At 43.2% G+C, this 16565-nt stretch overlaps 1 protein-coding gene and 1 pseudogene across 2 annotated transcripts in view; one reads left to right on the top strand and one right to left on the bottom strand.

Annotated features, from left to right (window-relative positions):
* The first annotated feature begins 1133 nt into the window (after positions 1-1133).
* Positions 1134-6899, top strand: LOC144686221 (large ribosomal subunit protein eL8 pseudogene; annotated as a pseudogene).
* A 2095-nt stretch (positions 6900-8994) lies between these two features.
* The window catches only part of gypc (glycophorin C (Gerbich blood group)), a 92401-nt gene continuing 84830 nt past the window's right edge, over positions 8995-16565 (bottom strand). For both annotated transcript variants that reach the window (XM_078552605.1, XM_078552606.1), the window contains exon 4: positions 8995-11529. In XM_078552605.1, the coding sequence (XP_078408731.1) occupies positions 11333-11529 (197 nt within the window). In that variant the 3' untranslated portion in view covers positions 8995-11332. The remainder of the gene's footprint in view (positions 11530-16565) is intronic.

Below are 16565 nucleotides of genomic sequence, written 5' to 3'. Positions count from 1 at the left end.
AAGCCCTAGCCCTACAGCTATTGAAAAGCCACCACCACCTTATGGCTGGTCTGGTAGGTAGAGACCTGTACATGAGCCCCCCCACTAAAAATGATGTGGTGCTGTCTACGAAGCCTGGCGCTGATGACTGTGAGCGTTGCCCAAAGCAAGGTAGGCAAACAAACCTCAAACTCCCAAGCAAAGTGCAGCCCGCCAGTTGCACGTCGCTTATCTTCAGTTGTGAAACAAGTCGGCGTGCAATCTAGCCAATGTGCCCAGATGATCCAGCTTGGGGATGATTCTGGCAAGCTGGGCTTATAATTAGATGCTAAAGTATTGCCGCCAATGGGACCGGACAATTCCACCCTCTGAATCAGAATGTTATGGCTTCAAGGCTAACTCCAGGTTGACACCTCAATGCAGTATCAAGAAAGTGCTGCATTGTTGGAGATGCCATCTTCTCTTAAACCACGGCCCCATCTTCCCTCTCAGGTGAACATAAAAGATCCCACAGAACCATTAGAAGAAGAGCAGGGGAGTTCTCTGTTGTCTTGACTAACATGCGGCCCTCAACCAACAGCTCAAAACAGATGATCTGGCCTTTTCTTTCATTGCTGCTTGTGGGAACTTATGAGCAAATTAGGAACATCGGAACATAGGACTTAAGAGCAGGAGTTGGCCATTTGGCCCTTTGAATTTGCTCTGCCATTTAATAAGAACATGGTTGATCTGGTTGGTGGTCTTAGCTCAACTTTCCTGTCTGCCCCCCATAACACTTGGCTCCCTTGTCTATCAAAAATCTAACTCTGCCTTGAATAAATTCAATGACCCAGACTCCACTACTTTCTGGGGTAGAGAATTCCACAGAGAATAATGACCCTCTGAGAGAAAAAAAAATTCTCCTTATTGATGTGTTTTGTTACTCCTTAACAATTAAGAATACACACACACACACACACACACACACATCTGCTTCTGAACCCCAGCTTCCTGTGTAAAAAAAAAACAGAAGGTTCCTTTAATCCTTATTCTGCACCAGGACACAAACATCACATCTCCTCCCCCTTTAGCCATGAACAAATCGGTCAGGTGGTTTGCAGATTCTGGCCTAGACAGGAGTGTTGGCTTAGGTATCTTAGTTTGTTTGCTTAGAAATGGAAGATTCTGCTATTCCACTTGTTTCTGTTCAGGCTCCAACAGTTGCAGCTACAGGTGCTACAGGTTTGTCAATTGAATCAAGTCAGGTTTCACCAACGCCAGATGTTTCCCAGAAATCTTCTATTGTGACTGCAGATCCCTGGGAATTTGGTTCCTTGGATTTGGCTTCTCTAATCTGGTCAGTGTGTCTCTTACAGATTCCACAGGAAGGTTCAACATCATTGGTCAGTGCTCCTGAATGCTTGATGATTCTTCCCAGGAGCCACTTTGGCATCTCACAGTAATTTCAGACTCAACAGGCTGATTCAGATTAAACTCACAAGTCGTTTACTTGGGTCATGTGGCCTTTTCTGATCAAGTTGCCTTGAACCAATCTTTCCTTTCAAATCCAGACACAGCAAATCCATTTCGGTACACAGTCATCGTCCAAACATCAGCTCAGCAGGAATTACGCCTGTTGTTGAATGTGGAGTGTTCCGATAAATCATCAAAAAGTTCTTCAGCTTTAACTTCCAATCTGTTTGCGTCCTCTCCTTCAATATGGCCATTTTGAATGTCTGGGCAAAGTTCTCCGCTTCACCATTTGAGGATGGGTGGTAAGGCAAGATGAGAATCTGCTTGATCCCATTGTTTTTCAGGAATGTTCAAAATGCACATGATGTGAGCAGTGTACCATTGTCAGGCACCAACTGCTCCGGCAATCCAAAAGTAGTGAACGCATTCCGGAGAGCATCAATGGTCTTTGCTGAAGTAGCCAACTTCATGGGAGCAACATGAGGCCAATTTGTACGCGCGTCCACCACAATCAGGAACGTATGTCCGAGAAGTGGTCCGGCAAAGTCCACATGAAGCCTCTGCCATGGGTGGTCAGGCCAAGTCCATGGATGTAATGGGGCAGGTGCAGGAGAAGACTTCATTTCTTGGCATGGAAGGCAATCATTGACCATGCCTTCGATGTCTTTATCCAGGTGTGGCCACCAAACATATAGACGAGCTAATGCTTTTATTGTTGCAATGAAAAATTGTTCCATTTTCTCGACATAAACTACAAAGTCCATAGTAGCTGGATCAAAAGCCTCTAAAGCCCCTAATAATGATGTTCCCATCTTCGTCGTCATTTGAAGTGTTTTGTCATTTCTTAACAATTTAGAATATACGCACACAGCTATCTGCTTCCGAACCACGGTTTCCTGTGTAAAAAAAAACAGAAGATTCCTTTATTCCTTATTCTACACCAGAGGGCAATACATCCGGGACTTAACAGACCCTACTGTCAGGTTTCTTTATATAACACTTCATTTTAACTGAAATGTCTTTTTACAAAAAAAGCATAAACATTAAACGCAAACATTACACTCATCTCTGTCTTAAAATGGAGACCTCTTATTCTTAAACTGTCTCCCTAGTTCTAGTCTCCTCTCAAGAGGAAACATCCTACTGGTGTCCACCCTGTCAAGTCCCGTCAGGATGTTATATGTTTCAATGAGATCACCTCTCATTCTTCTAAACTCCAATGGGTATAGGCCCAACCTGTTCAGCTTTTCTTCGTAAGATTACCCCTTCATCCCGGGAATAATTCAAGTGAACATTCTCTGAACTGCTTCTAACACACTTATATACTTTTTCAAATAAGAAGGCCACGACTTCTTATTCTGTACACATTGGCTGCCAAGTTTCCTACATTATAACAATGCCTATACTTCCAAAGCACTTTGTTGACTGTAAAATGCTTTGTGATATCTTAAGGTCATAAAATATGTTTTATAAGTGCAAGTCTTTGTGAAAGAAGATCCTAACATAAAAATGCCCTTGGTGAAGCTTCTCTTTCTACTCTGCATTCCACGCAAGCATCCAAGACCAGCAGCACTGTGGGTGTACCTACACCACATGGACTGCAGCGGTTCAAGAAGGCAGCTCACCACCACCTTCTCAAGGGCAACTAGGGATGGGCAATAAATGCTGGCCCAGCCAGTGACGCCCACATCCCGTGAATGAATTTTTTAAAAAATTAGCAATGGACCTAAGTCTTCAAAATTTAATTTTAAAAAGTGCTTCAAGAAAAAGCAGGCAATATTAAATAGGTTGCTATGAAACAAAGATTTTAAAAAAAAATCATTGTTGGGATGTGGGCGTCACTGGCTAGGCCAGCATTTATTGCCTGTCCCTAAGTCATCTCACAAAATAAGCCTTTTTCATTTCTGTAGCAATATTCTCCTGAAGAAACGAAAACCAATAATTTAAGCCTCTGTTAAATCTTGTCAGAAGGATTTGTAGACTATGGACAGCAAAGCAATAGTATTTGTGCAGTCAATAACAGTGCCCATCAGTTATCATTCCTCATATGTATCCACCCTATGTAACCACGATTGCAAAAAAAAAAGGGAAGAGTTTTGCAGTCCTGAGTTGGGATGTGTTGTTGTCCAAAGGGACCTGGGTGCCCTTTTTCATGAGTCACTAAAAGCTAACTGGCAGGTTTTCAGGCAGGGGAGGCAATATAATTCCCCAGGTGGCTTTCCTACTACCCTTTTGTCCACCCTTGACCTGTCTGCAATTTTGCGTGGGACAGGCAAGGCCTAGGAGAGTGCGTATGCCCTCACCACAATTGAGGCCCTTAAATGGACAATTATTAGCCACTTAAGGACCACTTCTTGTCCGGCCTCAATTTGAGGTTGACAAGAGGGGTCCAGAGGACATCGGGAAGCCCAACAGGTCACCCTGCTTGGGCCTCGGGCAGAAAGGGGGGACACCTCCCTCAGCGGCTCCCTTTCTACATTGGGTGCACCCAGCACCATCTCCCCCCCACCAAGATCTTCCCTCTCCATGGGTTCTCCCTCCCCCTGGCCTCTCCATCAATGACATGGTCTCAGAATGAGGGGTAGGCCATTTAACACTGAGATGAGGAGCAATTTATTCACTCAGACGGCGGTGAATCTTTGGAATTCTCTACCCAAGGGGGCTGTGGAAGCTCAATCATTGAGCATGTTCAAGACAGAAGTCGATAGATTTCCAGAGACTAGTGACATCAAGGGATATGGGGAAAAATGGCATAGAGGTAAATGGTCAGCCATGATCTGTTTGAATGATGGAGCAGGTTCGTAGGTCTGAATGGCCTACTCCTGCTCCTACATTCCTATGTTCCTATGTTTCATAGTCATAATATGAGAGAAGATGTCATAGAAACCCACTTCTGCAAGTGATAGGGAAGATCTAGTTGGTTTGACAACTACGTAGCATTTCCATCTAATTGCCTAAGGTACGAGAACTCCTGACACTTGGAGTACCCCTGCCTAACTTATGACCATGGTCACTGTTGTTCTGTCCAGAGGTTCCAACCTTATCAGCCCTTACAAGGCACTTGGGCACAAGGCTGAGACCTGAATAATCCAGGTCCCATACTGGTTTCAAGTGGACTCCTGCCAAAGCCAAGAGAAGGACATCAAAAGAGCTCTCAAATTTGGGGGCCAAAAAAGAGTATTCCAATGGGCAACGTCTTGGGTGGCAGCAGTTCATCTGACCAAACATTGCAAGAGATCATTCAATCCATTCGTCAACCCATTTTCATTGATCCAGTTGATACTTGCCTTGAAAGAATACGACTAGAAACGTGGTGCTTAAGCACTCATAACAAAAGATCACCCATCAGATAATCCCTCATATAATCCCTTTGATAAAATGCACCCACATCAAAACTGGAATTCAAATGATTGGCTCTGTACATTGGAGTCTGGCCAATGAACTGGCTGCTGACTCAGTACCATGCACATCATATATACCATCTCACAATGTACCCCAGTATCTTTCCATCTAATAACCAGAGCAGAACCAAAAGCAGACTATTATCAAAGCTTATTCATGCAAGGAAGCTGAGCTCCATGAAGTGGTTCTTAACATGAAAGGTTCCAAGTTCAATCCCTGGCCTGGCATTGAATTTACTGCCCTCAGCTAGATCGGTGATTGGGATTACAGTTCACCCATTGTTTCCCAGGAGCTGGACCAGAGGGAGAGGCTGTAAAAAACAGTCCAATATCCTACTCAGACTGACATTCAGTGACCCCTACCAAAACTTTATGCATGGACATAAAGTAAAAACAAAATTGGGCTCAATACTTCCACATAGCAGGGTTAAAAAAAAAGAGAAAACCTTGCATTAAAAAAAGAAAAAAAAATTGCATTTATATCACACTTTTCAAGATGATATGTCTCAAAGTGCTTTACAGCCAAATGCAGCACTTCAACAAGGCGACTCACTCCACCTCCTCACGGACAATTAGGGATAAGCAACAAATGCTGGCCTTGCCAGTGACGTCCACATCCCATGAAAGAATAAAGAAAAAAATATGATAGCCCTTTAGCAACCCTACTTGTTACATCCTCAAAGATCTAAAATAAATTTTGGCTACAATACAATCAATCCTTTCATCCAAGTCATTAATGTAGATTGCAAAAAGTTGAGCCAACAGGGCTAATCCCTGTGACACTCTACTAGTTACAGTGTGCCAATATGAAAATGACCCATATATCTCAACTTGCCCTTTCCCATTAGTTAGCCAATCATATCCATACTAATATATCACCCCTAACACTAAAAGCTCTTATTTTGTGTAGTAACCTTTGAAGTGGCACCTTATCAATGTTTTTTTGAAAGGATCTTACAGTACCCCTTTATCCAGCCTGCTTGTTATATCCTCAAAGATGGCGGTGGCCTTTTTGTTGGAGCATTGGCCTTCCAAGCTGCCTTGTGCTGGGCCCGGACAAGCAGCTCTGCTTCTTCTCCTGTTTAGTCTCAGGCTTGTATTTATGGGCCAGTTGAAGAGCTTGGGTGGCAGTCTGCCTGGTAATCCAGAGGCCCAGGGTAATGCTCTGGGGACCAGGGGTCAAATCCCGAATTTGAATTCAATAAAAATCAGGAATGAAAAGCATAACGATGACCATGAAACCATTGTCGATTGTCATTAAAAACACATCTGGTTCACTAAAGGGAAGGAAGTCTAGGGGAAGAAGGTGTCCCCGCCTCCTTCTGTCATAAGGAGGCACGAGGCGAAAAAGGTGGTGAACCCTCTGTTTGAGAAGAGACCCAAAAACTTTGGGATTGGTCAGGACGAGATTCGCAAAATGGTTCTGGCATGTCCGACTTTAGGGTCAGGGGGCCATCCTGTACAAGCTTCTGAAGGTGCCTCCAGCAATTAATTGGTTCACCCAGGCCTTGGACAGGCAGACTGCCACCCAGCTCTTCAAACTGGCCCATAAATACAGGCCTGAGGCCAAACCGGAGAAGAAGCAGAGCTACTTGTCCAGGCCCGGCACAAGGCAGCCGGGAAGGCCGATGCTCCAACAAAGAGGGCGGCAGTTCTGCGAGCAGGTGTGAACACTGTCACCACACTGGTGGAGAGTAAGAACGCTCAGCTGGTGCTTATCGCACACGAAGTTGATCCCTATTGAGCTGGTTGTGTTCCTCCTGCCTGCTCTCTGCCGTAAGATGGGAGTTCCTCATTGCATCATCAAAGGCAAAACCAGGCTTGGGCGACTGGTGCACAGAAAGACTGCCACCTGCCTTGCTCTGGCTCAGATCAACCCTGGGATAAGGGAGCGATGGTCAAGTTGATTGAGGCAACGAGCAGCTCGATGAGATCCTTCGTCATTGGGACCGTGGGATTCTGGGCCCCAAGTCCATGGCTCACATTGCAAAGCTGGAGAAGGCCAAGGCTAAGGAGCTGGCAACCAAACTGGAATAACTTCCTGCCCACACGGCCTGTTGTATATAAAAAAAGGGAAAACCAATTGTATTTTCTTTTTCAATGCCCTTTAGGGAAGGAAATCTGCTATCCTCACCAGGTCTGGCCTGCATGTGACTCTAGATCTGAAGCAATGTGGTTGACTCTTAATTGCCCTTGGAAATGGCCTAGCAAGGCACTCACTCATATCAAACCACCAAAAAGTCAGTAAAAGGGAATGAATGCAGACGGCATCGACCTAGGCACCGGAAATGAAAATGGCAAACCCTGCAAATCCTTCCTTACCAACATCTGGAGGCTTGTGCCAAAACGGGGAGAGATGTCTCATAGACTAGTCAAGCAACAGCCTGACATTGTCATACTCACGGAATCTTACCTTACAAGATAATGTCCCAGCCACTACCACCACCATCACCACCCCTGGGTATGTCCTGTTCCACCGGCAGGACAGACCCAGCAGAGGTGGTGGCACAGTGGTATACAGTCAGGAGGCAGTTGCCCTGGGAGTCCTCAACATTGACTCCATGAAGCCTCCAATACCCCTCCCCCGTGCCTAATGGGCCAGACCTGGTGGGAATGGCAGATTTCCTTCCCTAAAGGGCATTTAAAAAAAATACAATTGGTTTTCCTTATTTTTATATACAACTGGCCGTGTGGGCAGGAAGTTATTCCAGTTTGGTTGACAGCTCCTGAGCCTTGGCCTTCTCCAGCTTCATAATGCGAGCCGTGGACTTGGGTCCCAGAATCCCATTGCCCCAATGACGAAGGATCTCATCGAACTGCTCGTTGTCGTTTGTCCACACAGCCTCAATCAACTTGGCCGTCGCTCCCTTATCCTTAAGGTTGACCTGAGCCAGAGCAAGGCAGGTGGCAGTCTTTCTGTGTACCAGTCGCCCAAGCTTGGCTTTGCCTTTGATGATACAATAAGGAACTCCCATCTTACAGCAGAGAGCAGTCTCACCAAGTCTGTGCAAGCATCTAAGCCCTCAGCGCATTGCAATCGGCACACTCGGCCGACGTCAACGGGCTTTATTCAACGCTCAAGCGGGTTGGGTGCAGGCTTGCCCACTGAGCTAAAAATTTTGCCCATGTAGCAGCTCCACCCAGCTGATGAATCTGTACTCCATGTTGAATACCAGTAGAAGGAAGCACCGAGGGTGGCAAGTGTGCAGAATGTACTCTGGGTGGGGTAATTCATTGTCCATCACCAAGAGTTGATCGTCAACTGTTGCTCAGTTCATAGTATTTGCACCTAAGTCAGAAGGTTTAAGTTCAAGTCCCATTTCGGGGATTTGAGCACAAAATGTATACCGACACGCAATTGTAGTCGTTCCCTGAAGTATCGGAGATGTCTCAGATGAGATGTTAAACTGAGGCCCCTCTAAGGCTAAAAGATCCCACAGCACTTCTCCCTGGTGCCCTAGGCAATATTTCAACCTGTGTCACAGACAGATTATCTGGCCGTTTTCACATTGCTGTTTATGGGAGCTTTCTGCCCTGAAGAATTGCTGGAGCATTTCCACAACACAAGAGTTAACACACTACACTGGGATTGTAGCATCGTGTTATTGGTCAAGTAATCCCAATCCCTAGAATAATAATCCAAAGACACGAGTTCAAATCCCACCATGACAACTGGTGGAATTTAAATTCAGTTAATTAAATAAATCTAGAATGAAAAACTAATCTCAATAATGGTGACCATGGAACTACTAGATTGTTGTAAGAACTCATCTGGTTCACACTTACCCTAAATGGAAGAAATGGCCTGGCCTATAGGTGTCTCCAGGCCTACAGCAATGTAGTTGCCTTGGTACTGCCCTCTGAAATGGCCCAACAAACCATTGTGTTGTAATCAAGAAGAGAGTTTACCATCACCTTCTCAAGGGCAATTGGGTGTGTGCAATGAATGCTGACCTTGCCAGTGAAGCCCATAAAAATAAATTTAAAAAGTACTTCATTAGCTGCAAAGTGCTTTGGGATGTCACGAAAGGCACTATATAAATGAATGTTCTATTTTTACATGAGGGTTAACAATATTTGGAGATGAAATAGAAATGGAGATTAGACCTCAGTTTTATATGTTACTAATAACCAGGATGGAAATGATCACACCAAATCCAGGTTTATTTAGGAGAGGTTTTATTGTCTTATTGCAATTGATTCCAGTTGGAAGTACACAATAAATTTATTGCAGGTTCCATATAAATGTCTATTGTTTCTAACGCCTCATTATTACATGATTACTGTTGAGGACAGATACTACTCAGCAATGGCCACAGGGCTCATCTCTAGTGTTGAAAGAAAAAGGTCATGTGTATGTTTACTATGAATATGCATACATCCTCTCCTGCACATGCTCAGTGATGTCCAACTCTAGCCCAGGAGCAGCTAGACAATTTTTACATGAGAAAGGAGGAAGGGAGGTGACTTTATTCCTGATGGTAAGCATTTGTTGGTAAACAGTTCTGTTTAATAAAGCCGATTTCAAAATCCATTGCCAAGGGTATAACATTGCTGGTGCAATATGTTAGGTGTGGGGCCTGAATTGGAGATTCCAATGTTGGTTTCCAGTGAGATTCCTCAGGGAAGATAGGGAGAGAAAGTGAAGAGCGGGATTAGATGTCAGTTTTCCATATGGGAATTGCTACACAGCATAGGAGGGTTCGAGGCAAGGACATGGGAAGTGGGTGTGGGGAAATCAGACCCTCCAGCATTGTTCTGAAACCTCCAAGAATTGAAGATTTATCTCCTGGACACTGCCATAAGCAATTCAGGAGAAAAATAGAAAGAAAATCATTGCCCTTGAGCATTTTTGTTTATTGGGAGATGAGGAAATAAAACACAGTTGGAGGCAGGGGGTTATGAGATTAATCCTCCAGGAATATGTCAGATACATCAACCTAGAGGTTGAGAAGAACTACATATAAAAAAATGAAAATTAAAACTATCCCATTATCCAATATCCTTCATGTTGCAAAAAGGAAAAGCACAAGATTCACAGTAAAATATTGAAAGCTCTAATAGAAATCCGAGACTTAACACTTGCACAGTATTAAAATTTTTAAAAATTGGTTGAAAAATAGGTAACATCACTTTCCTAACATTACAACGCTTACACATACTCAGGCATATCGCAGGAAAAAGAAGGGATTCAGTGCACATTTACACAAGAGTTTAAAATGAGATCCATTCTATTATATCAAGGCTATGCGACATAAAATAGTGTGAAGATACATCACTTATAGATTGATGCCCTTCATTGTGAATCATTAAGTCACTACTGCGGTGTGACAATGTTAGTATTCTCTCATTGTAACCAGTTAGAAACTGCTAGGGTGGGGATAGCCCACTCCCGCCCCCCCCCTCTCCTTGTACGTCAGTTCACTCCATGTGCCAACATGACTGTGTCTGACTAAAATGGCTGTTCTTCATATACGCTAACTGAGGCTGGGAGCATGAAGGCTTTCAAGGCTCTGTCACAATGGCCTTAAAGCCGCATCCCCACTGAAATGTTGGTGTAACTCTTTTAGAGTCAACCAATTAAACTAAATTAACAAAATAAGGGATAAATCAAGCACAGTCCCTAAGTCAGGTCAGCTGTAAAACCAAGGACAAAGTTTAAAGGAAACTTGCAAACATCAAACCAAAATGTGATTAAAGGGGTCAATAAAACACCCCAGTCCCCGAGGGTGCCAGCAGACACCGCGTGCTCCCTCTCCAGGGACACCCGGCCGCGAACGTAACCGCGGAAGGAAATGTTGGTGTAAGTGCACTTTACATGAGGGTTAGAGTTGAAGGTTGATCAGGAGCAGCTGATTTCACCCCTCCATTTTTGTGATGATGGGGGGAAATCATCTGGTGCTGCCAACTAACCCACCTGAGATTCAGAGATGAAACCTCAGTCCTTACTACCTGGTCTGCATTACTCAGTATCACAGCCTATAGTGCATGTTCCCACTGAACCAGAGGACTTTTGTTTGGTAAATATTTAAGTAAGCATGGTCATACAATCTTTTAGGATACATCTGGTCCAAGTGTGAATACATAGAAAAAGCATTTACTATTTAAAAATGTTATGCATTGCAGCCACATTGCAAGTGGCTCCTTGGTTAGTGGTTTTGTACATAGATATTTAGGTTATTCTCACAGATCCATAAAGCAGGTTGTTAAATGTAATAGGTTACACCTAGTATCATGTCTGTACGCTGGCACTTTAGTGGTACTTTGGAAACACAATATAAAAAACAATGTTGAAGGCATGTACAAAAATGTCTTTTCCAAGAGTATGCTGTCTTACTAGCAAAATAAAGCACCAACTTCATGACTTTCTCCCAGAAAGAGAGGAGTTAAAATTTAATTTGTCCACTTGTTAATTTTCCCCTCACAGGGGTCTGTCTGTGAACGGCAAGTCCTGGCTGTAGTGTTACCGATGTGCCGCTAACTAACAGGACCGCCAGTTGTCAGATGAAATATTCTTTCTTGCTTTCGTCCACTGCGTCTTGGAAGTTGGGGTCATTTTTCAAAGCAGCATCCGCATTCTCTGCAAACTCTGTGCCCTTGGCCTCGTTGGTGTGATATGTGCCTTTGTGCCTGTACAGGTAGCGGATTAGAACCACAAGAAGGCAAATGACCACAAATATCACTGCAGCTATAATGCCTGTTGGTAAAGTGGAGAGTTTAAGTGTCTCAAAGGCAAGTGCAGAAGAACATTCGTAACTGGGTCAGCGCTGAAGAGTTACAACATATTTCGTACACATTAGTGCGCTGGAATAACATGTAAAACCAACAAAAGAACGAAAGGGGAAGGCACTCATTTAACGCAGCGAGTTACGATGACCTAGAATGTACTGCCTGAAAAGGCGGTGGTAGAAGATTGAATGGCCATTTTCAAAAGGGAATGAAATAAATTCTTGAAGGGAGGGGGCCTTTAGGTTTGCCAGGAGCGTTTACACTCGATCTGCCACCTGCGTCTTGGAAACAATGAAAAATCACAATCGACCTCCTTCAATTAGCCTTAGATGCCCGTTAAAAGCCTAATCGGCTACCTGCCATGTGCAGGCCAGTAGCCCTGACACTAGCACCCAGACCCCATCTCACCGCTGGGAAAAAGACCTGGGGATGGGATGGATCCAGGGAACGGGCATGCCAGTGGAGAGTGCTATTTTTAGTACCCAGCCACCTCTGTTCCTGGCCTGGTGAAGGCTCAAAATCAGCCCAGTGCCTTTAGTCTTCTCAATGTGCTAAAAGGAAATTGCAACTCAGCCAATACTTGGTGTCAGATGAACTGCACAACAAATAATGTGCTTCTTGAACAATATTAGAGCCAAAAAAAAAATCATATTTGACCACTATCTCAAATAAACAGGGGCCATGATAATAAAAACCTCCAGGGGCTTGGCAGTTTGAGCTACATGTTTAATGAAAGCAATAAATTGCCCTCTCACCTTCAAGATGCACTGAATGAACAAGTTGCTAAGTTTTCAAAAAGATTGTGTAGGATTAAAAACTTGGCTCTTTGCTGTTGGAAGTGTCAAAAATTAACTGGATTGAGGTACTGGGAGGGAATAAAGAAATGGAAAATCCTTTAGGGTCTGAATAAAAACCTTGCAATGACCAACTCTGATTTGTGAAACCTCCTTTTGGGAAAAGCGTTACTGTTGGCTCCAGTGTTGTAATAGATGAAAACTGAAGACAAAAAAAATTATCTTGGCAGTGACCATAAACCAGTAATTTAATTCCAGGGTCCCACTGGTGTTGTGTGTAGGGTCTGGCTCGATTGTGGCCACATACAATGTTCTTTCAAATCACTTGATTGAATTACAGTCTTGGAAAATAATCACCATCAGACTTGCTTATTCCAAATAAATCTTTTTTTGTCTCAACCCACCAAAAACTCCCTCCCCTTGTAAACTACAGTGAGGCTAACAATTGTGGCACCTTTGCAGCAATTTTTCTGCTTTAGCATTAGGATATGCCACTGTTGCCACAATGGTACCTCAACCTTCCCATCACTGCAACAACCTTGATATTTTTATACTAAGATAAAAGCAAAATACTGCAGACGCTGGAAATCAGAAATAAAAACAGAAAATACTGGAAACACTCAGCAGGTCTGGCAGCATCTGTGGAGAGAGAAACAGAGTTAATGTTTCGAGTCCGTATGACTCTTCTGCAGAGCTAAAGAGAAGTAGAAATGTGATGGATTTTATACTGTTTAAGAGGGGGTGGAGCAGGTGGAGCAAAATGGAAGGTCAGCGATAGATGGGAGCTCAGGAGAGATTGACAAAGATCTCATGGACACAAGACAAAAGGGAGTGTTAATGGTAGTGATAAAGACTAAAGAAGGTGCAGATAGTGACATAAAGGTAAGATAGCAGAATATGTTAATAGAAGAACAAGGGTCAGCACTCTGTGAAAGCACAACACAGAAACAAGTGACAGATGGCCCCTGTGGGCGATGGGGTTGGGGGAAAAGGATAAAAAATAGGGATAATAAAGAAATAAATAAATTGGATAAATAAACAAATAGGTAAGTAAACAAACAAGTAAAAAATTGGATTAAAAAAGGGGTAAAGGCGGAGGAGAGAGTTCATGGTCTGAAGCTGTTGAACTCAATATTTTGAACTCAATCCTTTTCATTGCTGGCTGATTATCCCCAAAATTTAGAACACTTGAGTAAGGAAGTTTTTTTTTTCTTCATGTCAGTTTAAATTTACTTGCATCAACTTCCAACCTCTGATTCCTCAATGATATTGAATCAATGCCCTGGATTTATGTTGTCTGAAATCATTTGATGGGACAACGACTTTGCACTATTCCAAATGGTTCATCTGGAAGTGACAGTACGGGACGAAAGATAAGGAAGATGAATTAGGAGTTAATGCAAGCAAGTTAGAACCTTCTCTTCAGCAGTATTTTAAGGCACTATGATAACATTAGGAAACTGTAACACCTTTCATTCCCACTCACAGGGTCGACCTCAAAAGCAGAACTGAAAATTTATATGGAATGCATAAGCTAGAGTGATTCAATTACTAAAACGTTTTGGTTTCAAAATGATCATCCTCTCCCAACCGTTAACAATTTTCCTTTTATATAAACAAAGTTTTGTCACAAAGAGCTTTCCTTCTTGGTGTGGGGGACGGCGGGCGGTATTTTTTTAAACCAACAAGGTTCAGAAATTCTCCACAAAATGGGGAGCACCACAAAGCAATGCTACTTTAATAAACTGAACATTGCTACCTCTGAAGGAGTCAGGCAGAGGCCGGGATAGGCGCAAGCTCAGTTCAGGGCCTGAGATCAGCAAATCTCAGTCAGTGGCCCCAGTTAACTCAAGTCACTCAAGGTAAATTCGGACAGCCTTCCACTCCTAGAATCATGGAACTTTACAGCACACGAGGCCACTCTGTCCATCATGCCAGTGCTAGCTTTAGGAGCAAGGACAAGGATTTATCCCGGCCTCTGCCTGACTCCTTCAGAGGTAGCAATGTTCAGTTTATTAAAGTAGCATTGCTTTGTGGTGTTCTCCATTTTGTAGAGAATTTCTGAACCTTGTTGGTTTAATTTAGGACTAACGCGTAGTCATTTAGTTTTTCTGTTCTTTCAAAAGTTACAACTGGTTCTATTATTTCTGGTTAAGAGAATTCCATGTTCCAACAATCAGCTGAACAGGAAATCCCCTAACTTTATAGTGGTCTGGAATGCACTGAAAAGGTTGTAGAAGTATATTCATTAAGAACTTTAAAGAATGGAATTGGATAGATACTTGAAAAGGGAAAAAAAAAATTCTAGGCTGCAGGGAAAGAGTGGAGGTGAGGTAGGGGGTAAGCAGCACTAAGTAGATAGCTCTTTCAAAGAGCTGACATGGTCATGATGGGCTGAATGGTCTCCCACTGTACTATATGATTTTGTGAGCATCTTCCTTTATTCTTTTTATGATTTGAATTTATGGCCTCTAATGATTTTTTTTTTTACCTAATGCCTCATCAAAACCATTCATAATTGTTACATCGGGTCTGCAGCACAAACAGGTTATTTGGCCCAACTGGTCTATGCTCCACATGACCCTCATACCACCCCACCTTTTGTCTAACTATCAGCATGTCCTTCTGTTACTTTCTCCCTCGTGTGCTAACAGAGCTTCCATTTAAATGCATTTGTGCTATTCATCTCCATATTCTTACTACCCTTTTGGGTGAAGAAGTTTCTCTTGTAATCCTTATTGGATTTATTAGTGCCCATCTTCCATTTTATGGCTCCTATTTTCGGTTCCCCCACAAGTGGAAACAACATCTCTCCTTCTACCCTGTCAAAGCCTTCGATAAGTTTGAAGTCCTCAATCAAGTCGCCCCTTAGCATTTCTTTTTCTGGAGGAAAAAATTCCAGCCTGTTCAGCCCTTTCCGGATAAGTATACCTTTACTTCCGTTATCAGCCTTTTTGGTTTTTCCATTTTCTTTAGCATCTCAATACCCTTTTTTAATAATATGGGGTCCAGAACTGTGCATAGTCCACCAATGCATTCAAACCAAGGTTCAATAACTCAATCAGATCACCTCTTGACATTTCCTGTTTTAATGAAAACATCTTCACATTCTCTTCTGTGAACTCACCAACGGCCCTGGCATTATTCTCACAGGAATGTGTCCAAAACTGGATAAACATCCTGCGTGCTATCCAGTGGAATAGTGTGAGCGTGCACATTTGGTGGGAGACAGGACTTGGTTCAATGGATATTCAGCTATTCCCTGTCCAACGGACAATGGTCAAAACTCATATATCAGTAACGAACCCTTGGAGAAATTATCGGGGGTGGGGAGGGGGAAGCTGTTGGCTCCGAGACCACACCTCACAAAGTATCAACTATTTCAGTTGTTGGGGAGGGGAAGGAAAACAAATCAGACAGAAAAGAAAAAAGCCAGTAAGCAATACATCAGCCAGAGAGAAACATTAAACAGTTACAGATGTCTTTTCTCTCACTACATGGGTCTTCAGTAGACAGCTCCCATAAAGAAATAGCAAATACACATTTATTAAAATAAAATAAAACAAGAATGTTCCTTTCCCTTCAAAAACACTGTGTAATCTTGTGAAAAGATGACAGTTCTAAGTGTCCTCTCAGCAGCATGCCCCCATTTATTCAATCCAGATGCCACTGAGCTGCAATGGAATGGGTCTGATCTCAGAGAGTGCAAAGAGAGTTTGGGTTTATTTTTAACCCAAAATAAAAGCAAAATACTGAGGATGCTGGAGATTCGAAATAAAAACAGAAAGTGCTGGAGGAGCTCAGCGGGTCTGGCAGTACCTGTGGAGAGAGGAACAGAGTTAACGTTTCAGGTCAATGGCCTTTCATCAGAACTCCTAGAAGGACACAGACTGAAAACTGAACCCGATGAAGAGTCATATTGGACTCAAAACGTTAACTCTGTTCCTCTCTCCGAGTCCAATGTGGCTTCTTCGGGTTCCGTTTCAATTCTGTGTCCTTCTAGGAGTTCTGATGATAGGCCGTTTGGCCTGAAACATTAGCTCTATTTCTCTCTCCGCTGCCGCTGCCAGACATGCTGAGTATTTTCAGCATTTTCTGTTTCTATTTCCGATTTCCAGCACCCACAATATTTTGCTCTGGTCAGTTTCCTGATGGGTGGGTTAGTGAAAATTAGACTCATGGGGCTGGGTTTTTCCGGTGGGGGGAGGGG

Source organism: Cetorhinus maximus, chromosome 11 (genome assembly GCF_964194155.1).
Source record: "Cetorhinus maximus chromosome 11, sCetMax3.hap1.1, whole genome shotgun sequence".
NCBI lineage: Eukaryota > Metazoa > Chordata > Chondrichthyes > Lamniformes > Cetorhinidae > Cetorhinus > Cetorhinus maximus.
The sequence above is the reverse complement of the archived record's forward strand: the minus strand, read 5'-3'. Positions and strand labels throughout refer to the sequence as shown.